The sequence below is a fragment of the Schistocerca piceifrons genome, chromosome X (assembly GCF_021461385.2).
Source record: "Schistocerca piceifrons isolate TAMUIC-IGC-003096 chromosome X, iqSchPice1.1, whole genome shotgun sequence".
Classification (NCBI taxonomy): Eukaryota; Metazoa; Arthropoda; class Insecta; order Orthoptera; family Acrididae; genus Schistocerca; species Schistocerca piceifrons.
In genome coordinates, this window is record NC_060149.1 from 411,949,155 (window position 1) to 411,975,887 (window position 26,733).

Consider the following 26,733-nt stretch of genomic DNA (forward strand, 5'->3'; position numbering starts at 1 on the left):
TTGACTCTTCCAGGCACGTGCGCTGTGAGAATTTTAACAGTAGACCATACTGTGATGCAGAACTCTTCTCTAATAGTGTCTGCCACTGGAGTTGACTGAGCATCTCCCTGACACTTTTTCAGTTACTAAATTAACCTATAATGAAACATGCTTCTCTTCTTTTGACTTACCCTATTTCCTCTATCAATCCTATGTGGTACAGATCCCAGACTGACAAGCAATATTCAAGTGTTGGTCAAACAAGTATTTTGCACCTCCTTCCTTTGCTGAAGGACATCACATCAATGGTGGAGCAGTTATGAGACAGGTAGAAAAATTTAAATATCTAGGGCCATTTATTGACAAAAGTGTACTGGGTAAAACAGAAGTAAAATATGGAATACAACACAACGGAAAAGCAATAGAATGTATGAATTCTTTTTGATGGACAAGAACATTTCTAACAACAATAATAAAAGTGTAGATATGCTAATTGTTTAAATTGTCCTATGCTGTGGATCATAACATTAGATTTTAAGTGCTGACCTTAAAAGAAGACTAATAGCTGTGGAAATGTATTTTTTATGAAGGAGTGCCAGAATATAAAGAATTGAGAAAAAATCATATGATGAAGTAAGGGCTAGGATTAGGGCAAATGAAATAGTGATTGATAGAATTGAAAGAAAATCATGAAAGTGGTATGAGCATTTGTTAAGTATGTCACATCATCAGTGGGCAAAGAAAATTTTTGAATGGAAATAACCTGGCACACATAAATGTGGCACTCCACGACATTCTTCGAAGGACCACATCATTGAAATAACGGAGAATAAGGGTGTGCACAAGGCAGATGCCCTGAATAGAGAGGCTTGGCAGTAGATAACAGGAATACAGTGAAGCATTGTCATTAATAATTAATCCTGTAATACTTATAATAATAATAATAATAACACGTGAGACTTTTACTCAAGTGTGTCTGGCCCATCGTTTTTGCAGTTAACAGTGCTTATGTGGACTTCAATTCTCTTCTTTCTTTCTTTTCTCTCTCTCTCAACACTCATCAAAACCCTGAACCAAGTCCTGACTTTTAGTATGCAGTGGTGTCTCAAGGTGATGTCTTCATCTTGCAATTATTTTTTCATTTGCCTGTGACACAGCTGTCAAGGGCTTATTAGATTCATGTTCTAAAGGTATATATCCAAATATGTATTTTTTAGAGCTCACAGGTACAATTTGCATATTTACAGATTTACAAATATATCTAAATTTACAGTGTATTTAACTGTGGAATATCATTTCTCTCAGTCATGTACATAATTTCTGGTATTATATTTAATTAAATCAAATTGTATTAAACTATGCAGTAGGTATGGAAAGAATCTTCAGCAACTTTAAAACAACTGGGCATTGAACAGGTGTTGAAACCACAGCTGTTGTGTGACAATAATAAGCTAGAAATTTTATTCCCTTTTTTTCAGGATAAGTGAAGTTATTATTGCCTGCTTTAATACAAACATTTCACAATCCAATATTGTCAATGAGGAACACACACTCTGACCAGCCAAAACACAATGAACAGCTTAATAGTGTGATTATCCACCTTTGGAATGCAATTCTCCAAGGGCTATCATATGAGAGCTCACACCAGCTGGAACTGGTGATGAAAGCTTGAGTATGTTACAATTGTGACATATGCTATTTCGACCACATCACTCCTGCTTACAAACAATTATAATGCCTACATGCTAATAATCACAGAGATCTGTGTTTGCTCTATCATCTTCTCAATCATTGCACTTTTTCTTATGTATCTCCAACCATTACACATCTGTCTGAACACAACAGCAAAAAATAATCATTCACAACAAAGTAAAATCCTCTCTGTACCACTACCAAACACTGCCGTGTTCTCTAAGTCACTGTCTGTATCAGGAACTGGACTTTGGAACATCCTTCCTCAAACTATTAGAGAAATTATAATCCTTTCAAATTTTAAAAGACAGCTAATGACTCACCTTCTACCACAATACCTGTCTCTTCCATACTCTTACCTGCAGCTAACTCTTACTGTCGCTCTCTCCTCATCACTTTTCTCACCACTCGTCTATAGAGTTCTCTATTGAAATTCTCTTCTTTACTAACAGCCACTGTCATTTTCATTTCAAACTTCTCCTCTTTCATTACCCCTTCCACTTCTTCTAATACCAAATGAGCCTTCTAAAGTACGAAACTAATCAACATCATTCTTAATGCCTCGATATTTTATTATTATTAGTGTTACTATTATTATTATTGCTAATTATTACTTTTTATTAATAACAGAGTTTGTTATGTAATAACAATCAACAGCATTCTTAGTGCCTCCAATAGTTTATCATCACTATTAGTGATACTATTATTATTGTTGCCAATTATTGTTTATATTGATGATGCAAATTATTATTATTGTAATTGTAATGTAATGTTTTCTGTATGTGTTGTTCCTGGTCAGATGTAAGAAAGAATCTTGAGGCCCTAATGTGGTCAGGCTAAATAAACAATATACAAATAAAAACATCAATAAATAAAGCAGAAATTTTGCATGACACAAACATGTCACGTCCTTGGTAGATTTCTGGATGTATGTGGATACAGTTCCTGTAAATTGTGGGCTTGTGGTTCTGTGCATGCAGAGCTGGCCCCCAGTAACATCCTGGACGTATGTGATTGCAGTCTTTCTTGATGTATTCCACTGATAAGTTCTTCTCAGTTTATCAGCCAAGTGGTGGCATCATCTTGTCGCAATGTTTTGATGAGTTTCATACCCATCATCTTCTGGTGAAGGCAACTTCGCCAGAAGATGATGGGTACGAAACTCATCAAAACGTTGTGACAAGATGACGCCACCACTCCACTCGGCTGATAACCCGAGAAGAATTCATCAATCCCAGATGCATTCTATGAAGTTCAGACCAGGCAAATTTCGCAGCCAAGGTATCAATATGAGTTCACTAACCATTTTAGCATGATTCTGGTCTGGCCTTGTGACATTGGCTGTTAAATTGTTGGTATATGCCATTGCCATCAGGAAAGACATCAAGCATGAAGGGACACACATGATCCACAATAATGGTCCTGCAGTCCACAACTATTTTGGTGTCTTGGGTTACTACCATAGGTCCCATGGATGCCAAGATGTATGTCCCCCATAGCATTATCCCGCCCTCACCAGCCTATGTCCATGGTGCGTTGGATGGTTTGAACAGCCATTTGCCTGATGACAGCATATCCACACATGACCATTGAGCTGGTGTAACAAGAAACATGATTCATCTGGACAGGTGACATGTTTCTACTGATCCATGATCCAATCTCAATGATCCTACACTCCAAGAAATTCAAATTGATGATGTCGTCAGGTAAACATGGTGACACATAGATGTCATCTGCAATGGAGCCCCAATGTGCAATGAACAGTGTACTCTGAAGCAATTGTGCCTATGTCAGCACTGAACTCTATCATCAGATGTAGCATGGATTCTCTCCTATACTGTTTTACAGAGTGGGCCAGCCTCAGACTTCCATTTGTCTCTGCTCAGCCTCAGACTTCCCTTACCACATCATAAGCCTGTTGCACCACCAAGTGGCACTCAGTCTCATTGTGTGCAGTTGCCGTAATGCTTCCAGCTGGTGTGAGCTCTCATATGATAGCCCTTGGAGAATTGCATTCCAAAGGTGGATAATCACACTCTTAAGCAGTTCTTAATGTTTTGGCTGGTCAGAGTGTGTGTTCCTCACTGTGAATCAGATATGCCAATATCAATGGAGTGATGGCAAAATGAGCCAAGCAAGCTTAAATAACACAAGGGAGACAAATGAAATATACAGATCTTATTCTGAAATGTTAACACCTGAAACTAGAACATGAATTTAAAAAAGTATGTGTTATGAAAAGAAAGGAAAAAATAACTACCCAGTTATCAACATCATTACCTTGACTTTGCTTAGTGTATGGAAGTCAGCTAAGAATTCCAATGAGTCTCCAAGGTGATGTCTCATACACTCTGAAGCATTTGTGTTGTACACAGGACCACCTTCTGGGCCTACAGGGAAGGAATGTTCCACCAACATATTCACTGGTAATGAGCTACCAGCATCCTGAAAGAACACATCTGAAGTAGTAAGATGGACGCCAAAAGTGAGTCAAAGACATTCACATAAATGTAACTAAACTACTGCTAATTATTTTCAATATTAGGTATTGCTTCATCTATGTCTACATTCCACAGTTTACAGAAGTGAATGACAAAGAGTCTACTGCAGAATTTTTTAAAGGTTTCTTATCATTCTATTCATGCATGGAGCATGGAAATAATTATTGATTATTAATGATTAAGGAAAACCACCTCAGCAGTATTATTAAATATCCATTGTGTTATGACCAGTTTCATTCACAGAAGATCTTCAGGCAGCCAAGCTGTGCTGTCTGTTTGTCATATGTAATGTTAAAGACCAAATCTAAAAACAATGATAATAATCATTACTGTACAGTAAACAATACACAATATGCTCTGCCTGCTCGCCATATTCTGCAAGGTGGTCAGCAGAATGTTTATGAATGTTGTGTTTAGATTTGGTCTTTAATATTACACATGACAACCAGACCATTTGTGTCATGACTCTGCCGCATCTTAGCAGCCTGAAGATGTTCTATGAGCAAAATCAGTGATAACACAATAAATGTGTAATAATAAGGCTGAGGTATTTTTCATTAATCATTAACTTTGGTGAGAGCTGTGGTGCTCAACATGATCAAGATTGCTTATGTTCCTTTATATGGCCACTTATTTTTCTAATTTTGTTTTCATGAGATTTGTGGGACTGAAAGAATATTTGCAGTTTCTATACTGAAATCTGTGTCTTGGGATTTTATAAAGATACATTTATTGACATACATTTGAATGGGATAGGGTAAGAAAGGGTCAGGGGGATGAAGAAAATTGAAAAGTAAATTTGCACCCACATCAGTTAAGACCTGAATAATTTATTTGTTGCACCACTTGTGTTTTGTCTTTTTTCCTTCTCCTACTTATCTTAGAATATTAAATGAATATTATTTTTAGTAAGGGCTATGATTCTGTCTGACATTTGATTTAATTCAAGAATTCACTTATTAATGATTTGAAAGTACACAAAAATGGCTTGAATTTTCCACCAGAGAGAACTGATTTTATATTAAGAACATGAAAAATTAAGCATTAGCAAAGTTTTGAAATGGGCAGCACAAAATATTGATTTGAAAAAAGTTAACCTTTGTGATTTATGCATCCATTCAAATATGATTCTAAATGGAGATTATAACCATTGAAACATTATGATTCTTGGTCTAAGTAATAAGTTGTGAAAATATTGGTAAGTGCATGTACAAGAAACATCATGTAGGGATTTACTGATTCATTCAGTGAAAAAGATAAATTTTTGAAAAATTGAATTAGATAGTTACTATTCTGGGGAAAGATCACTATCATTATTGTACCTATAAGATAATAATTTGGAGTGTTACATGACCAGAATATCAACAGACATTGTACAGGCTATCAGCTTGATAACTGAGCTCAGGGTGGGTGCATATGGAACACCAGTGCATTTTATTGTAAACAGATTGTGGGTGCCCAATAACTAAGATATTCCATTTCAGAAGTAATATAGGTAATTACATTTTCACATAACATTGTGCCTAGGATATGCAATGAAAATCATGATTTGGGGTGAACTGCTGCAGCCTGACTCAGCTGCTGTATGCAACAATATGTTGATGGCAGTAGTTGTTATTGACTATCACAGATAATAATGACAGACAGAAATGCCAGGTTAAGTACATTACCCACCAATTCAATGCTGAACAAATAGAAACCAATGAACAGCCATAGAGTTCAGAAACAATTACTGTCTGTAGGTCAGAGTAGACACTGCCCTACTTGTATACCTCTATTTGCTACATGTCGCATCCAACAGAGATTAACATGGGTGCAATATGCTGATGGTGGTGCTTGAAAATATGAGAAATCACGGCAAACAGTGCATCCTGTTTACAAACAGGTTGCTTTTCAAGCAGGTAGTGGAGCTATCATCATGAGAGTGATGACATGGGGTTCCAAACCTATTTACCATTATCTGTCACTGGTATAACAGCGTCAGGCATGTGGATACTATTAAGGGCAGGATGGCTGTTTCAGGATGGTGTGTGCAGGTCAACGGGATATGTATGACCTCTCACTAGTGGTTCTGGAATCAAAAGAGCTCAATTAGAGATAACATTTTTTATTCAGTAAGACACTTGTACAGAGGTTGTTGGCAACAACTTGGAAGCATACGGAGACCCCTGGGCAGCAGCTGCTAGCTCAACATAGCACATGGTGGCATGCTTGGCCACAGGAGCATGAGATGCTTGCAGGAGTGTTGCTGGTGTAGCCTTGCAGTCATGAAAGTAATGTCAGCTGTTTGACAGGCAGCAGCCATGTGTGCTGGCCTCTCTGAGAGTCAGTCAGGTATTTGGTATGCTGGCGTACAGGTCCTGAACCAAGAACCCTTTGCAGATGCCCAGAACCACATGAAATCACCTTGGAGGTGGTCCCTTCTTGGTGGCATTGGCTTGAGCCCCAGAATCATCAGGCCTATCTGCAGCTCATAGACCATCAGCTAGTGGAATGTGCAGCTGGATGTTGAGGAAGCTGATTGCCCACATGGGACGGACAACTGGCATGGAGTATGTCTTGGTATCAGCATTAGCTGAAGATAAGGTACTGATACGGCCTGAGAGGTGAGTATTTATAGTGGCTCTGCCCAGCTTTGTTGTGACAGGGACCTTCCTTCCATCATGTAAGTGACCAAGGCAGTGCAGCACTGGGCTACAAATGGTTCAAAGGGCTCTGAGCACTATGGGACTTAACATCTATGGTCATCAGTCCCCTAGAACTTAGAACTACTTAAGCCTAACTAACCTAAGGACATCACACAACACCCAATCATCACGAGGCAGAGAAAATCCCTGACCCCGCCGGGAATCGAACCCGGGAACCCGGGCACGGGAAGCGAGAACGCTACCGCACGACCACGAGCTGTGGACCACTGGGCTACAGAATGAGGAAATTCAGCTTACAACTGTGACAGGCTGGGGTCTTGAACCATGCTGTTTCAGCAATGTTCTAGCTCTAGCACAAAAATTTCGTAGGCTATTAGCTTTTCCACCGCACCAAGGGTTCTGAAGTATGGATGGAGGGTTGTTGCTGCAACAATGGTAAACAACACATGAACCTACTATTAAGTTATGTGGTGGTCCCATTTGCACTTTTGCGATATGTATATTCAAGAAGAAACTGTACCAACCCATAACTATCACACTGTGAAAGACTGGTTTGAGGAACACTCCACAGGCATGAAAGTGCTAAGGTGATCATTAAAGTCTGTTGACCTCAGTTATATAGAGCACAGCTAGATGTTTATTAAGTGAAATGTGGGTAGCTTTGACCCAGTTAAAGCTAATATTTTTGAGCTATATGTGATAACTGAACAGTCATGGATGAGGATGCCTTTCTAATGCTCTCAGTATTTCTTAGAGTCCATGCCATGATGCAGAAACAAGAGCTACATGATACTAAGAAGTTGTTTTTATTTCAGTTACTCATGAGTGAAAAGAGAATGGGAAAGATGTTACAGAAAGAAAAGGTAACTGTAAATAGACAGTATACAATCTGCCAGATAAGTCAGCCTCACAACTTTTCCCTCTATTTTACATGTAACATTACTTACCTGGAGAACAAAGTTAATGAGCATTATAATGTTTGAATCTGGAATGGAAGTCTTGAATTTTAAAGCTTGGATCAGCTCAAAAACAACCATCCGTGTGAGAATGAGCTTCTCTCTCTCCTGTAAAAATACATAAAACTGCATATTAGTATGCTGAAATTCAAAATTCCAGAAATGTTTTAAGAAAAGACAAATAAATATAAAGAATATACTGATGCCTTAAGGTTTTTACAGATTTACACTGGTAGAAAAAAATGCAACATCTTGGAAGACTGCATTCAGTGGTACCAAAGTATAATATGTGCATCATGAGGGGTTGTAGTGTTAATGATACATTTGTGACTATCATCAGCAACCAGATGATGCTCAGAAGGCTTCTCTGTGCACCCTCCGGTTTTTCTTTTCAGACAACAACTGTGCTGAGTTTAGAGGTGAACAGTGACTGCAACATTCATCCTTAGATGTAATCATGCCCCACCGACAAGCATGTTTTCCTGTTAAATAACCACAGAAATTTAGAAGGAGTTGAATTGTGGACTTGCGGCAAACTGGATAAACACATCTACAGATTGTTGCACATGTTGGGCAAAATGTATAGTATTTTCCCACTTTCAGCAGTGGTCAGTGGAAAATTACCACACCTGTAGACCAGGTTCTAGATGTCTGTGTTGTGCAGATGCATGTCGAGATTGGTGCATTGTTTGAGCAGTGGTGGCCAACTGAGCATCATCAAAGGAAGAAATTTGGACACGTGTTGCTCCTGCTGTATGACTGAGGACCATTGGGAACTGTCTGTCTAGATTAGATTAGATTAGATTAATACTTGTTCCATAGATCATGAATACAACACTTTGTAATGATGTGGAATGTGTCAGGTTAATAAAAGATGTCTGTACAAAATATTACATTACACAAAATATTGCATGACACTAATGTTTAAGTTGTTTTTTTTCCCCTTAATTTATATCCAAAAATTCAGCCAATGAGTAGAAGGAGTTGTCATCCAGAAATTCTTTTAATTTATTTTTAAATGTTGGTTGGCTATCTGTCAGGCTTTTGATGCTGTTTGGTAGGTGACCAAAAACTTTTATGGCAGCATAATTTACCCCTTTCTGTGCCAAAGTCAGATTTAACCCTGCATAGTGAAGATCATCCTTTCTCCTGGTGTTATAGCTATGCACACTCCTATTACTTTTGAACTGGGTTGGATTATTAACAACAAATTTCATAAGTGAATATATATACTGTGAGGTTACTGTGAGGATCCCTAGATCCTTAAATAGATGTCTGCAGGATGACCGTGGGTGGGCTCCAGCAATTATTCTGATTAAATGTTTTTGAGCAATGAATACTTTTCTACTCAACGATGAATTACCCCAGAATATGATACCATACTAAAGCAGTGAATGAAAGTAGTCATAGTAAGCTAATTTACTGAGATCCTTATCACCAAAATTTGCAATAACCCTAATAGCATATGTAGCTGAACTCAGACGTTTCAGCAGACCATCAATGTGTTGCTTCCAGTTTAACCTCTCATCAATGGACACACCTAAAAATTTTGAAAATTCTACCTTAGCCACAGACTTCTGTTCAAAGTCTATATTTATTACTGGAGTTGTGCCATTTACTGTAGGGAACTGTATATACTGTGTTTCATCAAAATTTAAAGAGAGCCCCTTTGCTGAGAACCACTTAATAATTTTGTGAAAAATATCATTTACAATTACGTCACTTAGTTCTTGGTTTTTGGATGTTATTACTAAATTTGTATCATCAGCAAAAAGAACTAACTTTGCATCTTCATCAATGTGGAATGGTAAGTCATTAATGTATATCAAGAACAGTAAAGGAACTAAGACCGAACCCTGTGGGACCCCATACTTGATAGCCCCACAATTTGAGGAATCAGCTGTTGATTTAACATTACATGAACCACTTATTTCAACTTTCGGCATTCTTCCAGTTAAGTATGAATTAAACCATTTGTGCACTGCCCCCCTCAAACCATAATGATTTAGCTTCTCTAAAAGAATTCCATGATTTACACGATTTGCAGCAGGACTAAGAACATGTGCATCTGTGGCCAGACAGCAAATGAAACCAAGACACCACCAAGCATGGCAACTCTGATGGAGTTGACTGGATGGTGAAATGGCACTCTGTTGTCTTCAGTGATGAGAGTATGTTATTTCTGTACGTGAGTGATGGACATACACATCTACACTACTGGCCATTAAAATTGCTACACCATGAAGAAATGCAGATGATAAATGGGTATTCATTGGACAAATATATTATACTAGAACTGACATGTGATTACATTTTCACGCAATTTTGGTGCATAGATCCTGAGAAATCAGTACTCAGAACAACCACCTCCGGCTGTAATAACAGTCTTGATACGCCTGGGCACTGAGTCAAACAGAGCTTGGATGGCATGTACAGGTACAGCTGCCCATGCAGCATCAACACGATACCACAGTTCATCAAGAGTAGTGACTGGTGTATTGTGACGAGCCACTTGCTTGGCCGCCATTGACCAAACATTTTCAGTTGGTGAGAGATCTGGAGAATGTGCTGGCCAGGGCAGCAGTCGAACATTTTCTCTATCCAGAAAGGCCCGTACAGGACCTGCAACATGCGGTCGTGCATTATCCTGCTGAAATGTAGGGTTTCGCAGGGATCGAATGAAGGGTAGAGCCATGGGTCGTAACACATCTGAAATGTAACATGCACTGTTCAAAGTGCCGTCAATGTGAACAAGAGCTGACCGAGACGTGTAACCAATGGCGCCCAATACCATCATGCTGGGTGATTATGCCAGTATGGTGATGACGAATGCATGCTTCCAATGTGCATTCACCGCGATGTCGCCAAACTTGGATGCGACCATCATGATGCTGTAAACAGAACCTGGATTCATCCAAAAAAAATGATGTTTTGCCATTCGTGCACCCAGGTTTGTCATTGAGTACACCATCCCAGGTGCTCCTGTCTGTGATGCAGCGTCAAGAGTAACCACAGCCATGGTCTCTGAGCTGATAGTCCATGCTGCTGCAAATGTCGTTGAACTGTTTGTGCAGATGGTTGTTGTCTTGCAAATGTCCCCATCTGTTGACTCAGGGATAAAGATGTGGCTGCACGATCTGTTACAGCCATGTGGATAAGATGCCTGTCATCTCGACTGCTAAGTGATACGAGGCTGTTGGGATCCAGCACGGCGTTCCGTATTACCCTCCTGAACACATCGAATCCATATTCTGCTAACAGTCATTGTATCTCGACCAACGCGAGCAGCAATGTCGCGATACGATAAACCACAATTGCAATAGGCTACAATCTGACCTTTATCAAAGTTGGAAGTTTGATGGTACCCATTTCTCCTCCTTACACGAAGCATCACAACAATGTTTCACCAGGCAACACTGGTCAACTGCTGTTTGTGTATGAGAAATCGGTTGGAAACTTTCCTCATGTCAGCACATTGTAGGTGTTGCCACAGGCGCCAACCTTGTGTGAATGCTCTGAAGAGCTAATCATTTGCATATCACAGCATCTTTTTCCTGTCAGTTAAATTTCATGTCTGTAGCACGTCATCTTCGTGGTGTAGCAATTTTAATGGCCAGTAGTGTACATTGTAGACCTGGTGGGCAGCCTATTACAGAGTGAATGAACCCAAGGCCTCAGGGTGTGGAGGGCTATCAGTTACAGCTTATGGTCAAGTCTGATGTTTTTGCAGGGTGAAGTAACCGGTGCCCACTACACTGCACAGGTTGTTATCCCTATGCTACTGCCATTTGTTTGGCAGGAAGGTGATGTGTTTTTTCAGCAAGACAACACATGTCCACATAAGGCTGCTGTAATGTAAGGTGCTCTTTGTGTTGTACAACAACTGCCATGGCCACCTAGATCACCAGATCTCGCACCAACTGAAACCATATGGAACATGATGAAGTAGGAACTTACCTTTCCTTCAGAGTCTGCAGGAACCATAGCCAAATTACAACAAAGGGTTCAAGATGCTTCGACAACCTGTCACTTGATGTAATTCGAAATATTTTTGATCACATGCATGCAAGAATACATGCCTGAACTGCTGCCAGAGGGGTACACCTGTGTAGCAATGCAACCATTTGGGCACCGTTCACTGTGATGTGTGTTTCATTTGGTCTGAATTTGTTATGGTATACACCTACAATGATGAACCTATCACATTACTTACTAATAAAATGATCTTGCCCTCATGGATGTTGCATTTTTCTGGCAGTGTATAATACTATATGTATCATTTATGCAGTTTAGCAAACTTTACTGTAGAGAAATTATTAGTCACATAAAAATGTCTGTATGAATGGATTAATTTTACAGAGAATCTCATAACAGATACAGGCAACAAATCATGGCCTTTCCATTTTCAAAGTAATTTGCATTATTGTATGAATTAGATTCTGAATAAAACAAAGTAAAAACAAAGACTAAACTCCTCCGTGAAGTGTTTGTTCTTCCTTCAACCATACAAACAAAAAGAGATAATGGAATATGTCAAGCTTGACATAAATATTGATACACTTATCATAAAGCCAATTCATAGATGTCTAACATGGCAGAAAATGATAAAATAAAGCACTTAAATTATTAGGTGAGAGACTATATTAGCAGAAAATTCTAGGAAAGTAGTGAAGAAAACTACATTATAGAACACAGCAGAAAATAGCTTTGAGGCATGAACATGGATTGCACAAATTACAAGGTCAAAGCGATGACAGATGATGGTATGTATGAAAATGAAACCATAATAATAAGGAGAAGAGTAAGGAGATGGAGTCAAAAGTGACTGACAAACAGAAGAACTTTGCACAATGTGTGATCTAAAAATACATCAACTGAGACCCCAAATGTTGCTTTGGACGTGACAAGACACAATCTTCCCCCCTGACTTAAAATCAGCTACGAACTAAACATAGAGCTTTGATTTGTTGTGAATATTTATGTTTTAACTGTGTATTACATGATATATATAATTGTAGGAATTCAGCAATAAGTAAACTATGTTTTTAGCTAACATCTTGGTTGTTAACTGTTCAGTGGTCTTTGGAGAAAGCCATACATCTTTATGGCTTGCTACAATGTTGGCTGAATGGTTTAAAACTGAAATGTTAGCAGAACACAAAGTTTGGTTATGGTTCGATTCCCACAATTTTCTAGATGTTTGCTTCATTATCTAAAAATTAGCAAATTAAATTAATGAGCTGCACAAAGTTATTATATGCTACTGAGAGAGCTTCTAATGGTCTGCTTAGGTAGCATCTGTTTTCAGACACTAGCTTCAAATGGCTTAGATACTGTAGCAAGCTCTCACATATATTCTGGTATGCTCCAGAACATTGAAAATATAATGCTAATGACTGATGTTATTCTAGAATGCCTTCCTGTATCCATTTCTTTTTGTTGAGAATTTTTTGGTTGTTACCACTTGATAAACAGTGTTTGAAATCTTCCCTCCCATGAACCATGGACCTCGCCATTGGTGGGGAGGCTTGCGTGCCTCAATGATACAGATAGCTGTACCGCAGGTGCAACCACAATGGAGGAGTATCTGTTGAGAGGCCAGACAAATGTGTGATTCCTGAAGAGGGGCAGCAGCCTTTTCAGTAGTTGCAGGGGCAACAGTCTGGATGATTGACTGATCTGGCTTTGTAACACTAACCAAAATGGCCTTTCTGTGCTGGTACTGCAAACGGCTGAAAGCAAGGGGGAACTACAGTCGTATTTTTTCCCGAGGGCATGCAGCTTTACTGTATGATTAAATGATGATGGCATCCTCTTGGGTAAAATATTCCGGAGGTAAAATAGTTCCCCATTCGGATCTCCGGGCAGGGACTACTCAAGAGGACGTTGTTATCAGGAGAAAGAAAACTGGCATTCTATGGATCGGAGCGTGGAATGTCAGATCCCTTAATCGGGCAGGTAGGTTAGAAAATTTAAAAAGGGAAATGGATAGGTTAAAGTTAGATATAGTGGGAATTAGTGACGTTCAGTGGCAGGAGGAACAAGACTTTTGGTCAATGAATACAAGGTTATAAATACAAAATTAAAGAGGAATAATGCATGAGTAGGTTTAATAATGAATAAAAAAATAGTAGTATGTGTAAGCTACTACAAACAGCATAGTGAACACATTATTGTGGCCAAGATAGACATGAAGCCCATGCCTACAACAGTTGTACAAGTTTGTATGCCAACTAGCTCTGCAGATGACGAAGAAATTGATGAAATGTATGATGAGATAAAAGAAATTATTCAGGAAGTGAAGAGGGAAGAAAATTTAATAGTCATGGGTAACTGGAATTCAAGAGTAGGAAAAGGGAGAGAAGGAAACGTAGTAGGTGAATATGAATTGGGGCTAAGAAATGAAAGAGGAAGCCGCCTGGTAGAATTTTGCACAGAGCATAAGTTAATCATAGCTAACACTTGGTTTAAGAATCATGAAAGAAGGTTGTATACATGGAAGAATCCTGGAGATACAAAAGGTATCAGATAGATTATATAATGGTAAGACAGAGATTTAGGAGCCATGTTTTAAATTGTAAGACATTTCCAGGGGCAGATGTGGACTCTGACCACAATCTATTGGTTATGAACTGCAGATTAAAACTGAAGAAACTGCAAAAAGGTGGGAATTCAAGGAAATGGGACCGGGATAAACTGAAAGAACCAGAGGTTGTACAGAGTTTGAGGGAGAGCATAAGGGAGCAATTGACAGGAAGGGGGGAAAGAAATACAGTAGAAGAAGAATGAGTAGCTTTGAGGGATGAAATAGTGAAGGCAGCAGATCAAATAGGTAAAAAGACGAGGGCTAGTAGAAACCCTTGGGTAACAGAAGAAATACTGAATTTAATTGATGAAAGGAGAAAATATAAAAATGCAGTAAACGGAGCAGGCAAAAAGGAATACAAACGTCTCAAAAATGATATTGACAGGAACTGCAAAATGGCTAAATAGGGATGGATAGAGGACAAATGTAAGGATGTAGAGGCTTGTCTCACTAGGGGTAAGATAGATACTGCCTATAGGAAAAGTAAAGAGACCTTTGCAGAAAGGAGAACCACTTGCATGAATATCAAGAGCTTTCATGGAAGCCCAGTTCTAAGCAAAGAAGGGAAAGCAGAAAGGTGGAAGGAGTATATAGAGGGTGTATACAAGGGCGATGTACTTGAGGACAGTATTATGGAAATGGAAGAGGATGTAGATGAAGATGAAATGGGAGATATGATACTGCGTGAAGAGTTTGACAGAGCACTGAAAGACCTGAGTCAAAACAAGGCCCCGGCAGTAGACAACATTACATTAGAACTACTGACCGCCTTGGGAGAGCCAGTCCTGACAAAACTCTACCATCTGGTGAGCAGGATGTATGAGACAGGCGAAATACCCTCAGACTTCAAGAAGAATATAATAATTCCAATCCCAAAGAAAGCAGGTGTTGACAGATGTGAAAATTACCGAGCTATCAGTTTAATAAGACATGGCTGCAAAATACTAACGTGAATTCCTTACAGACGAATGGAGAAACTAGTAGAAGCTGCCCTTGGGGAAGATCAGTTTGGATTCCGTAGAAATATTGGAACACGTGAGGCAATACTGATCCTACGGCATATCTTAGAAGCTAGATTAAGGAAAGGCAAACCTACGTTTCTAGCATTTGTAGACTTAGAGAAAGCTTTTGACAATGTTGACTGGAATACTCTCTTTCAAATTCTGAAGGTGGCAGGGGTAAAATACAGGGAGCGAAAGGCTATTTACAATTTATACAGAAAGCAGAAGGCAGTTATAAGAGTCGAGGGGTATGAAAGGGAAGCAGTGGTTGGGAAGGGAATGAGACAGGTTTGTAGTCTATCCCAGATGTTATTCAATCTGTATATTGAGCAAGCAATAAAGGAAACAAAAGAAAATTTGGAGTAGGTATTAAAATCCACGGAGAAGAAATAAAAACTTTGAGGTTCGCCGATGACTTGTAATTCTGTCAGAGAAAGCAAAGGACTTGGAAGAGCAGTTGAACGGAATGGACAGTGTCTTGAAGGGAGGATATAAGATGAACATCAACAAAAGCAAAACGAGGATAATGGAATGTAGTCGAATTAAGTCGCGTGATGCTGAGGGAATTAGATTAGGAGATGAGACACTTAAGGTAGTAAAGGAGTTTTGCTATTTGGGGAGCAAAATAACTGATGATGGTTGAAGTAGAGAGGATATAAAATGTAGACTAGCAATGGCAAGGAAAGCGTTTCTGAAGAAGATAAATTTGTTAACATTGAGTATAGATTTAAGTGCCAGGAAGTCATTTCTGAAAGTATTTGTTTGGAGTGTAGCCATGTATGGAAGTGAAACGTTGACGATAAATAGTTTAGACAAAAAGAGAACAGAAGCTTTTGAAATGTGGTGCTACAGAAGAATGCTGAAAATTAGATGGGTAGATCACATGACTAATGAGGAGGTATTGAATAGAATTGGGGAGAAGAGGAGCTTGTGGAACAACTTGACTAGAAGAAGGGATCGGTTGGTAGGACATGTTCTGAGACATTGAGGGATCACCAATATAGTATTGGAGGGCAGCGTGGAGGGCAAAAATCATAGAGGGAGACCAAGAGATGAATACACTAAGCAGATTCAGAAGGATGTAGGCTGCAGTAGGTACTGGGAGATGAAGAAGCTTGCACAGGATAGAGTAGCATGGAGAACTGCATCAAACCAGTCTCAGATCACAACAACAATATTCAAATCTTACCTAATGGAGGTATATTTTCTTATGATGGAGAAAAGAAACTGAGATGCTATTAAGGAACTAGCTTTCCATCAGCTATACGAGAGTAGGAAACCAGCAACAATTACGTTCACTAAAATTTCATACTGAGACTGCAAAAACCCACACATAAGAAAATGCTAATAGTGCTTTGTTTACTCTTAACATGACTGCAATAAATGAACATACAAATCAAATTTTGCATTTAGATGTCCTGAATGCCCTCCCTCCCTCCCTCTCCCTCTCCCTCTCCCTCTCCCTCTCCCTCTCCCTCTCTCTCTCCCTCTTTCTCCCCCCCCCTCTCTCTCTCTCTCTCTCTCTCTCTCTCTCTCTCTTTCTCTCTCTCTCTCTCACGCACACACACACACACACACACACACACACACACACACACACAGATAATATACACATTCAAAATCATGCAAACACAGACCCAGTTCTAAACTGGCACTTCAACTCAGTTGAGAGAAATAGTGATCTTGGCTGAGGTGGGTGCTGAGTAAATGGAACAGACACACGGTGAAAAGAGTTACATGGATTGAGAAAAGTACAGACAGTAGGTGCTGGAGTCAGAAAAGATGGTGCCAGTGTAGAAAATACAGACACCTTGCAGCAGAAATGGCTTACACCTACACAGGAATGCAGTGGGCACTGTAGGGCTTACTAGAAGGAAAGGGAACATGGTGTTGGGTGAGATGGAGGCTATGGAACAAGTGATAAAGACAAGTATAACTGAAAAGGAAAGTTTCTACTCACCATATAGTAGAGATGCTGAGTCACAGATATGCACAGCAAAAAGACTGTCACAATATAAGTTTTCGGCCATCAAGGCCTTTGATGAAAATAGACCACACACGCACACACACACACACACACACACACACACACACACACACACACACACACACACACACACACATATGTGCGTGCGCCCTTGCACTCGAATGCAACTCACAAACACATGACTGCAGCCTCTGGCAACTGAAGCCACACTGACATGAGTTGGGAGAAGTACAGACAGTAGGTGCTGGAGTCAGAAAGGATGGTGCCAGTGTAAAAAACGTAGACATCAGTGCAGCAGAAGTGGCTTCAGTTACCAGAGGCTGTGGTCATGAGTGTGTGAGTTGCATTTTCATGTATGTGTGTGTGCGTTGATGGCCGAAAGCTTGTATTGTGACAGTCTTTTTGGTGTGCCTATCTGTGACTCAGCATCTCTGCTATATGGTGAGTAGCAACTTTCCTTTTCATAATATTGTTACACTCCATTCTGGATTTTCCATTGTTTGAAAGTATAACAGAGCTAGGGTGAAGCAAATAAAGAACAGAAGAAGTATGAATCTCACAGAAGCAAGAAGATGGAATTAATAGGAATCAGAAAAGGAGCAGAGGCAGATATGGGAGAGTTAACAGCAGAGGCTAGAGTCAAGAAGTTTGTGTGAGGAAAATATATATATTGCACAACTGTGAAAAGTTGATGTTGAGGAAGGATAAGGGTGGCAAATACAGACAGGACAAATTGTGAAGCAGTTATTGAAATCAAACACATTATGTTATAAACAATGCTCTGCAACTGGGCAGTGTCCTTGGCCTTTGACTACTGTGTGGCACTTCTAATTCATTTTGTTGTACAGCTGGTTCATATTCATATCCATACAGGACACAACGCAGTGGTTACTGTGATTTTGATAGATTTCATGGCTGTTTTCAGAGATGGCATTGCCTGTGACAAAGCAGGAAATGTTAGTGATAGGATTCAAATAGATAGGCTTTGCACCTCTAATATGATCCATATGGTAGGGAATTGGAGGAAGTGAAAAATAGATAGACAAAGATACAGTGTAGATTGGCTGTATGGTGAAATACCAGGTACGGGAGGGGAGAGTTGCATACTGGGAATTTCAGGGCATATGGAGAGATAATTGAAGCCCTGAAGGCTATAGTGTTCAGTTGTTCTATCCCTGGGTGCTAAAGGGTCTCCTCCTAGATGAGTTATTGTGGGTGGTTGCAGCCTGCACAGACTGAAAACAGATCTTATTTATTCCACAACAAAAAGACCTCCCCCCTCAAAAAAACAGCTTGCTACCCATGGATGCTCCATCTGCAGTGAAAAGTAATCCCCTAAGATAATGGTGTAAGTTTTAATGATGTCTTGGCAGATCACCTCCATGCTCTCCATCTTTCCCACAAACAGATGTATGCCTTAACTCCACATACACCCAACACTCTTAGTCTGCTGCTACATTACTCTTGCTCCCAAGTCCCTGCAACATGTATTTTCCATATGGAGAACCCAAGAGCAAGGCCTGTCTCACCTCCTTCTATTTCATCCCTGGTATATTGTCATTTTCTTTGTTACCAGAGCAAAGGCCACATGTGAAAGCAGACATGTCATCTAAAACCTTCGTTGCAACCACTGCAGAGACATTGTGTATGCGTATTATCAAGAAACAACTAGCCAACTTGATGAGTGGCCTCTGGCAAACTCCTGACAAGGGAAAATTAAATCATCCAGTATAGGAAAACATGCTCTAAATGATGTGGTTGACATTAATGGCTGCATCACAACCTTTTCCAAATGGATACCCTCTGCCTCAATATTAGCCATCCTGATTCTTTTCTTTCCAAGCTAGCTCACTTGTACTTTCCTGTCTTTGTCTCTTTCTCTTATTCTACTTCTTTTATTCCCTCTATGGGCTATTTTCTCACTGTTTCAGCTAATGGGACCCTCACCACCACTTACCTTCTTGTGTAGGTGCCAGCCACTCCATCTGAAGTCTCTGCCATAATGTGCTGTGGCACAGTCTTTCTTAATGTGGTCTTCTACTTTTCCTTCTCATTCCTACTTCACACCTCGTCCATGTCCACACTACCCACCCCTGCTATGATCACTTATCACCCCAGTCAGGATACAGTGCTGGACAAGAACATTGGATGTTCATAAATGAATTAAGTGGTTTGTTACTTTTGAAGAATGACTTAGTTCTGTCCAAAATTTTATGTAGGTACTGTCTTCTCTACAGTCTTGTCTGCTGCTCAACATGTCTGATATTTGATGAATAGAAATTTATCATCATATGCGTATTTATATTCCCTCCTCGTTTCTCACTGCTTTAGACTTCGCATCTTTTCATACTCAACAAGTAAAATAAGACAAAAATGATTAAGTTGAAATATTAAATGGCATCAGTCAGTAGTAAATAGTATTATGAATGTGAATCATTATAGATATTTCACTGGAATGTACACTGAAGCACCAAAGAAACTGGTATAGGCATGCATATTCAAATACAGTGATATGTAAGCAGGCAGAATACAGCCCTGGTGCAGATTGCAGTTATTAGATTGGTTACTGTTGCTACAATGACAGGTTATCAAGATTCAAGTGAATTTGAATGTGGTGTTATAGTCAGCACACAAGCGATGGGACACAGCATCTCTGAAGTAGAGACGAAATGGGGATTTTCCCGTACGACCATTTCACGAGTGTACTGTGAATATCAGGAATTTGGTAAAACATTAAATCTCTGACATTGCAGCAGCCAGAAAAGAACCTGCAAGAATGGGACCAACAATGACTGAAGAGAATTGTTCACCATGACAGAAGTGCAACCCTTCCACAAATTTCTGCAGATTTTAGTGTGGGCCAGCAACAAGTGTCAGGTTGTGAACCATTCAACTAAACATCATTGACATGGGCTTTTGGAGCCAAAAGGCCACACATGTACACTTGATGACTGAATGACATGAAGCTTTATGCCTTCCCTGGGCCCATCAACCTCGACATTGGACTGTTGATGACAAGAAACATGTTGCCTATTTGTACAAGTCTTGTTTCGAATTGTATTCAGTGGATGTTTGGAGATAACTTCATAAATACATGGGTCCTGCATATCAGCAGGGGACTGTTCAAGATGGTGGATGCTCTGTAATTGTGTGGGGCATGTGCAGTTGGAGTGATATGGGACCCCTGGTACATTTAGATATGACTCTGACATGTGACATGTACGTAAGCATACTGTCTGATCACCTGCACTCATTCATGTCCATTGTGCATTCCCGTGATCTTAGGCAATTCCAGCAGGACAATGTGACTCTCCACACATCCAGAAATGCTACAGAGTGGCTGCAGGAACATTATTCTGAGTTCAAACACTTCCACTATCCACCAGACTCCCCAGCCATGAACATTGTTGAGCATATCTGGGATGCCTTGCAATGAGCTGTTCAGAAGAGCTTCCACCCCCTCATACTCTTATGGATTTATGGACAGCACTGCAGGATTCATAGTGTCAGTTCCCTCCAGCACTACTTCAGACATTAGACGAGTATATGCCACATTGTGTTGTGGATCTTCTGCGTGCTTGCAGGAGCCCTACACAATATAAGGTAGGTGTACCAGTTTCTTTGGCTCTTCAGTGTATTTCACCAAATTATTGCAATTAGCAACATTTGAAGCATAGTATGAGTTCTGCAAATAAGATGGAATATCAATAACTTGTCACTATAACCATAAAGGTTTCGTGAAAGTTTTGGGGGCAAATATTAGCTGTAATCAAACAAGTTTAATCGTTTTTTTAATGTTAAACAATAATGTGAGCCACTATATTTCCAGCCATATGTGTTGGGGACTGGGGGAATACCATCATACTAGGCAACACTGATAACACCATTTTCTCGGATGAGTAGTGCTGCCATCAGCAGGATACACTACTGTAATATAGTGGACGATACCAGAAGTAGGGTACAGAGGCAATGAGTTCTTGAAAATGACACTCTTATTGTGGTGCTGAAAATTAAATTCTGTTTAATTTTGATGTTATTTCTGGTTTATACTAAAACTGAAGCAAGCATATCAATATATTTTTAACTGTAATAACTATAATGTTGGTGGATACTATGTTGTGTCGTGCATCCTACAGCATGGGTTTCATAACTTTTTGAGCATTAGCAAAGTCATTAAAGTATATAGTGACACTCTGTTGTCCCTGCATAGTTTGCATCTTTACAAGGCGCTGTGCAAAATTATGTGAGCATCAGGTACCAGTGTAGGAGTTTCTTTTGATTTTGTCTTGCTGTTTTTTCTAGCATGATGAAAGCAGCTTGTAAACAAAACAAGGAAGTCTTGCAGATGAGTCATTTTGCAAATGTGTAAGCGAATGCTTACCTGGAATGTTAGAAATGAACTGATCTTTTATGAGAAGAGGAAACTTGGATTTGACTTTCAGACGGACAAAAAGTCAAGAAGAAGAAGAAGAAAACTGCAACTCCTGTGACAGTAACTGACAATTTTGTGCGTTGATCGAAGTATGGACAAAAGTGAAAATGTAGGCTTTGCATTCAGGGGTGGTCAACTGGAAATTGTGGAATGGTTCTGTACTCTGTACAAATGAAATGAAATGAAATGTCGTGTGATGAGGGCCTCCTGTCGGGTAGACCACTCGCCTGGTGCAAGTCTTTTGATTTGACGCCACTTCAGCAACTTGCTCATCGATGGGGATGAAATGATGATGATTAAGACAACACAACACCCAGTCCCTCAGCAGAGAAAATCTCCAACCCAACCGGGAATTGAACCCGGGTCCTTAGGATTGACAGTCTGTCGCGCTGACCACTCAGCTACCAGGGGCGGACTCTGCACAAAAAGGAATTGTTTCCAGATATTTCACATGAAAAAGTGCAAAATGCCACCATTTTTTTAGCCACATTGACAAAATTGTACCATTTATTTAGTTGCAACAAAACGCTCCTTGTGGGGATTGATACTTAGGATCAATGTATTACATTTTGGAAAACGGCAAGTGAAAGAGTTCATATGACCACTTGTATCTAATTGAAGAAACTTAATATTTTTTTCACAATATTTCTGTGTGTGCCAAATATATGGTGAAGAAAAGGACCAGCAACAAGTGTCAACAGAGTTCTAGGCTTACATAAAGCTGAAGTTCATTTATTTTTTTCCAACTTGGATGCCATTTCCAAAAAACGTGCTGTGTCTGTGTTTTCATATATGTTAAGATCATAAAATGTGTTACTTTCTTAGAACAGGAATTTTGTTCTGTCTGTATTCCATGGTATTCATACACGCAGTTAGGGTGTTGAAATTACCCAGGTACTTGGGGCATTACCAACAGGTTGCAGATCTAAGAAAATGTTTATATGGCTCTGAAGGTGTTCATAATATCTTTATTTTTCTGGTATAGATATGTGTTCAACAATCCCAGGTCACTCAGGGTGCCACAAATTTGTTCATGGCACTGACAAATTCCAAAACAAAATGTGGTGTTATTTCCCTGCTCTTCCCTAATTTCTATGTACACATGGTGTACACATGCAAGATCTTATACTGCACACATAGAACATATAAAATGACAAGGATAAATAATATTATTATTAATATGACTTACCCTTGTAAATGCTCTGTTGCAAAGATAGCACAAGTCAAATAAGCTGTTATACTTGATGGCATGATTCTGGATAGCAAAGCTCACTACTTTTGAGAAGGGATCAAGCAAACCCTGAAAATGTTAACAACATTAATTATATGAGATTCAGCAGTATTGAAAATCTATATCAAGGCCATGAATAAAAGTTGTAATTGTGATGAAACACAGAATGATGACAAAGTAAGTAAAGGTAGTACCTGTGAATTGAGTAAAGAATTACTACAAATGTTTGCAACACAATATAAGTGGAAAATGTGCATCTATCATGTAATTTCCATCATTAGTAACTAATTTACAAAACCTGTCTAGTTTACAATCCTCCTACTATACTGTCCCTGTTTCATCTACTTCTGTGTATGTATGTTACAAAGCACTCTCAGTGCAAGGTACACAAAAACATATTTTTCACTGTAGCATATAAGAAAGTATTTTTCCAGCCAAAACTGTAGATTGAGGATAAGTGGAAGAAGTGTGCTTGTGTCTTTGTATGAATCATAATTAACCATATATTATGCTAATGAAACATATAGTAGCAGTTTATGGTGGACTGAAAAATATTGTTAAACATGTCCCTGAACATTGGTACCTGAATTCTCTACATAAATATCAATGAGGAAATAAGCATCTTTTGCAAGGGTGAAGAAAGAAAACCAATTATGTTCCCTCAACCTACCTTTCTCTGTACAGGCATGTTTTGTTAATATGATGTGACATGGAGTCTAAATATACACCCAAGTAATATTCCAGTATCAGCTATACATATATTCTGTATGACATCACACCCATAGAGAAACTGTTGTTTCTTCAATTTTTACCGATTAGCCATTGTCATTCACTTTCTTCAGACACAAGGTGACTGATCTGATTATCTCATTTCACATACCCGGCACACTGTTACAGCCCAGAATAACACAAGGTAGTTTGTTGTAAATCATTAATTCTGTTCACAAAGGTTATCACATTTGTTCAAACAAATCACAAAAAGATGTGATGGCTCTACATCAAGTTATTGATACAAGTATATGAATTTCCAGACTGAAATTCAAATAAATAAAATAACAGTACAGTTAAGTTTGTCACAGTAGTGGGTAAGTTCTGGCAGGTTCCATAATTAAATAATATAGTCAAAGCAAGACCAATAACTAAGTCCCAACTACGTTATAGTATTAAAAAAATCATCAGTGATGCTGCTTAATCATTCACAAACGTTAATTATGAATATAGCTATTGCTCTTACTAAGTTTAAGTCTTTCAGTCACAAACGTTTACAGGACTTGAAAGAAAAATGAAAATGTTAAAAGCTCCATATGCTCCTCAAAATTCTATGGCCCATAAAATTTCAAAGTTGATTACTGAAGCTGTGCAGCTGACTTTTAACTCAAAAACTAAGTTCAACACCTGTGAAAAGTGAACAAAGACCCAGCATCTTCTAACAAATACTCTAAAATCTTGCCCAACATGAAATCCTAGGTACAAAAATGTCACCTATTTATAAACATGTCGTGCTCACAACACTTACAGATTTAAGTTGAAAAATGGTCATCGTTTAAATTAGATGAGTTTTCTTAATTCAGTATGTGGTTATCATTTAGGATTAGTTGAGAGATAACACACACTAAGTATTCAATACACATTTATTAATGACTCATATATAACAATTATGGCAGTTGAACATGTTACATGCCAAAAAGCAGTCCAATGTAGCAAAGTCACAAAGAGAGGGCGCTCTACGCGAGAGACGCCACAGAGTAACCCCCCCCCCCCCCCCCCCTCCCACCACCACCCCACCCAGTAGTGTGGAGCATGGTGGAGGGAAGGCTCATTACACTAATTCGTAATCTTGGTGCCAATGAGGCAGTTGTAGGTGGCAGACAGCATGGGAAGTGGGTGCAGCAGTGTTGGTGGTGCAGCAGTACCGTGGTTCTGATGGCTGCACACGCAGAGACAAATCAGCCAAAGGCAGGGCTGTTGTGTCAGGAGGTAGATCATTGAGAGACCACGCCAGTTTCAGCTGATTAACAGACACAGTCTGTGGCCATCCGTGCAGGTGGATGATGAACGTGTTCGTACCGTGATGTAACACGAGTTGAGGGCCCGAATAAGGCGGCTGCAGGGCTGCTCGCTCAGTGCCATCTTGCAGCATATCAAAGTCAATCTACATCTACATCTACATTTATACTCCGCAAGCCACCCAACGGTGTGTGACGGAGGGCAGTTTATGTGCCACTGTCATTACTTCCTTTTTCTGTTCCAGTTGCGTATGGTTCGCGGGAAGAACGACTGTCTGAAAGCCTCCGTGCGCGCTCTAATCTCTCTAATTTTACATTCATGATCTCCTCGGGAGGTATAAGTAGAGGGAAGCAACATATTCGATACCTCATCCAGAAATGCACCCTCTCGAAACCTGGCGAGCAAGCTACACCGCGATGCAGAGGGCCTCTCTTGCAGAGTCTGCCACTTGAGTTTGCTAAACATCTCCGTAACGCTATCACGGTTACCAAATAACCCTGTGACAAAATGTGCCACTCTTCTTTGGATCTTCTCTATCTCCTCCGTCAACCTGATCTGGTACGGATCCCACACTGATGAGCAATACTCTAGTATAGGTCGAACGAGTGTTTTGTAAGCCACCTCCTTTGTTGATGGACTACATTTTCTAAGGACTCTCCCAATGAATCTCAACCTGGTACCCGCCTTACCAACAATTAATTTTATGTGATCATTCTACTTCAAATCGTTCCGCACACATACTCCCAGATATTTTACAGAAGTAACTGCTACCAGTGTTTGTTCCGCTATCATATAATCATACAAAAAAGGATCCTTCTTTCTATGCATTCGAAATACATTACATTTATCTATGTTAAGGGTCAGTTGCCACTCCCTGCACCAAGTGCCTATCCGCTGCAGATCTTCCTGCATTTCGCTACAATTTTCTAATGCTGCAGCTTCTCTGTATACTACAGCATCACCTGTGAAAAGCTGCATGGAACTTCCGACACAATCTACTAGGTCATTTATAGGTATATTGTGAAAAGCAATGGTCCCATAACACTCCCCTGTGGCACACCAGAGGTTACCTTAATGTCTGTAGACGTCTCTCCATTGATAACAACATGCTGTGTTCTGTTTGCTAAAAACTCTTCAATCCAGCCACACAGCTGGTCTGATATTCCGTAGGCTCTTACTTTGTTTATCAGGCGACGGTGCGGAACTGTATCGAATGCCTTCCGGAAGTCAAGGAAAATAGCATCTACCTGGGAGCCTGTATCTAATATTTTCTGGGTCTCATGAACAAATAAAGTGAGTTGGGTCTCACACGATCACTGTTTCCCGAATCCATGTTGATTCATACAGAGTAGATTCTGGGTTTCCAAAAATGACATGATACGCGAGCAAAAAACATGTTCTAAAATTCTACAACAGATCGACGTCAGAGATATAAATCTATAGTTTTGCGCATCTGCTCGACAACCCTTCTTGAAGACTGGGACTACCTGTGCTCTTTTCCAATCATTTGGAACCTTCCGTTCCTCTAGAGACTTGCAGTACACGGCTGTTAGAAGGGGGGCAAGTTCTTTTGCGTATTCTGTGTAGAATCAAATTGGTAACCCATCAGGCCCAGTGGACTTTCCTCTGTTGAGTGATTCCAGTTGCTTTTCTGTTCCTTGGACACTTATTTCGATGTAAGCCATTTTTTCGTTTGTGCGAGGATTTAGAGAA

The 26,733-nt window shown here is 39.6% G+C and overlaps 1 protein-coding gene across 1 annotated transcript in view; it reads right to left on the reverse strand.

Annotated features, from left to right (window-relative positions):
* The window catches only part of LOC124723145 (protein unc-79 homolog), an 868,025-nt gene that overhangs the window by 106,595 nt on the left and 734,697 nt on the right, over positions 1–26,733 (reverse strand). The window contains exons 43-45 of the mRNA XM_047248336.1: positions 22,972–23,082; positions 7,768–7,884; positions 3,952–4,116 (exon numbers count right to left, since the gene is read on the reverse strand). Coding sequence (XP_047104292.1) covers positions 3,952–4,116; positions 7,768–7,884; positions 22,972–23,082 — 393 coding nt within the window. The remainder of the gene's footprint in view (positions 1–3,951; positions 4,117–7,767; positions 7,885–22,971; positions 23,083–26,733) is intronic.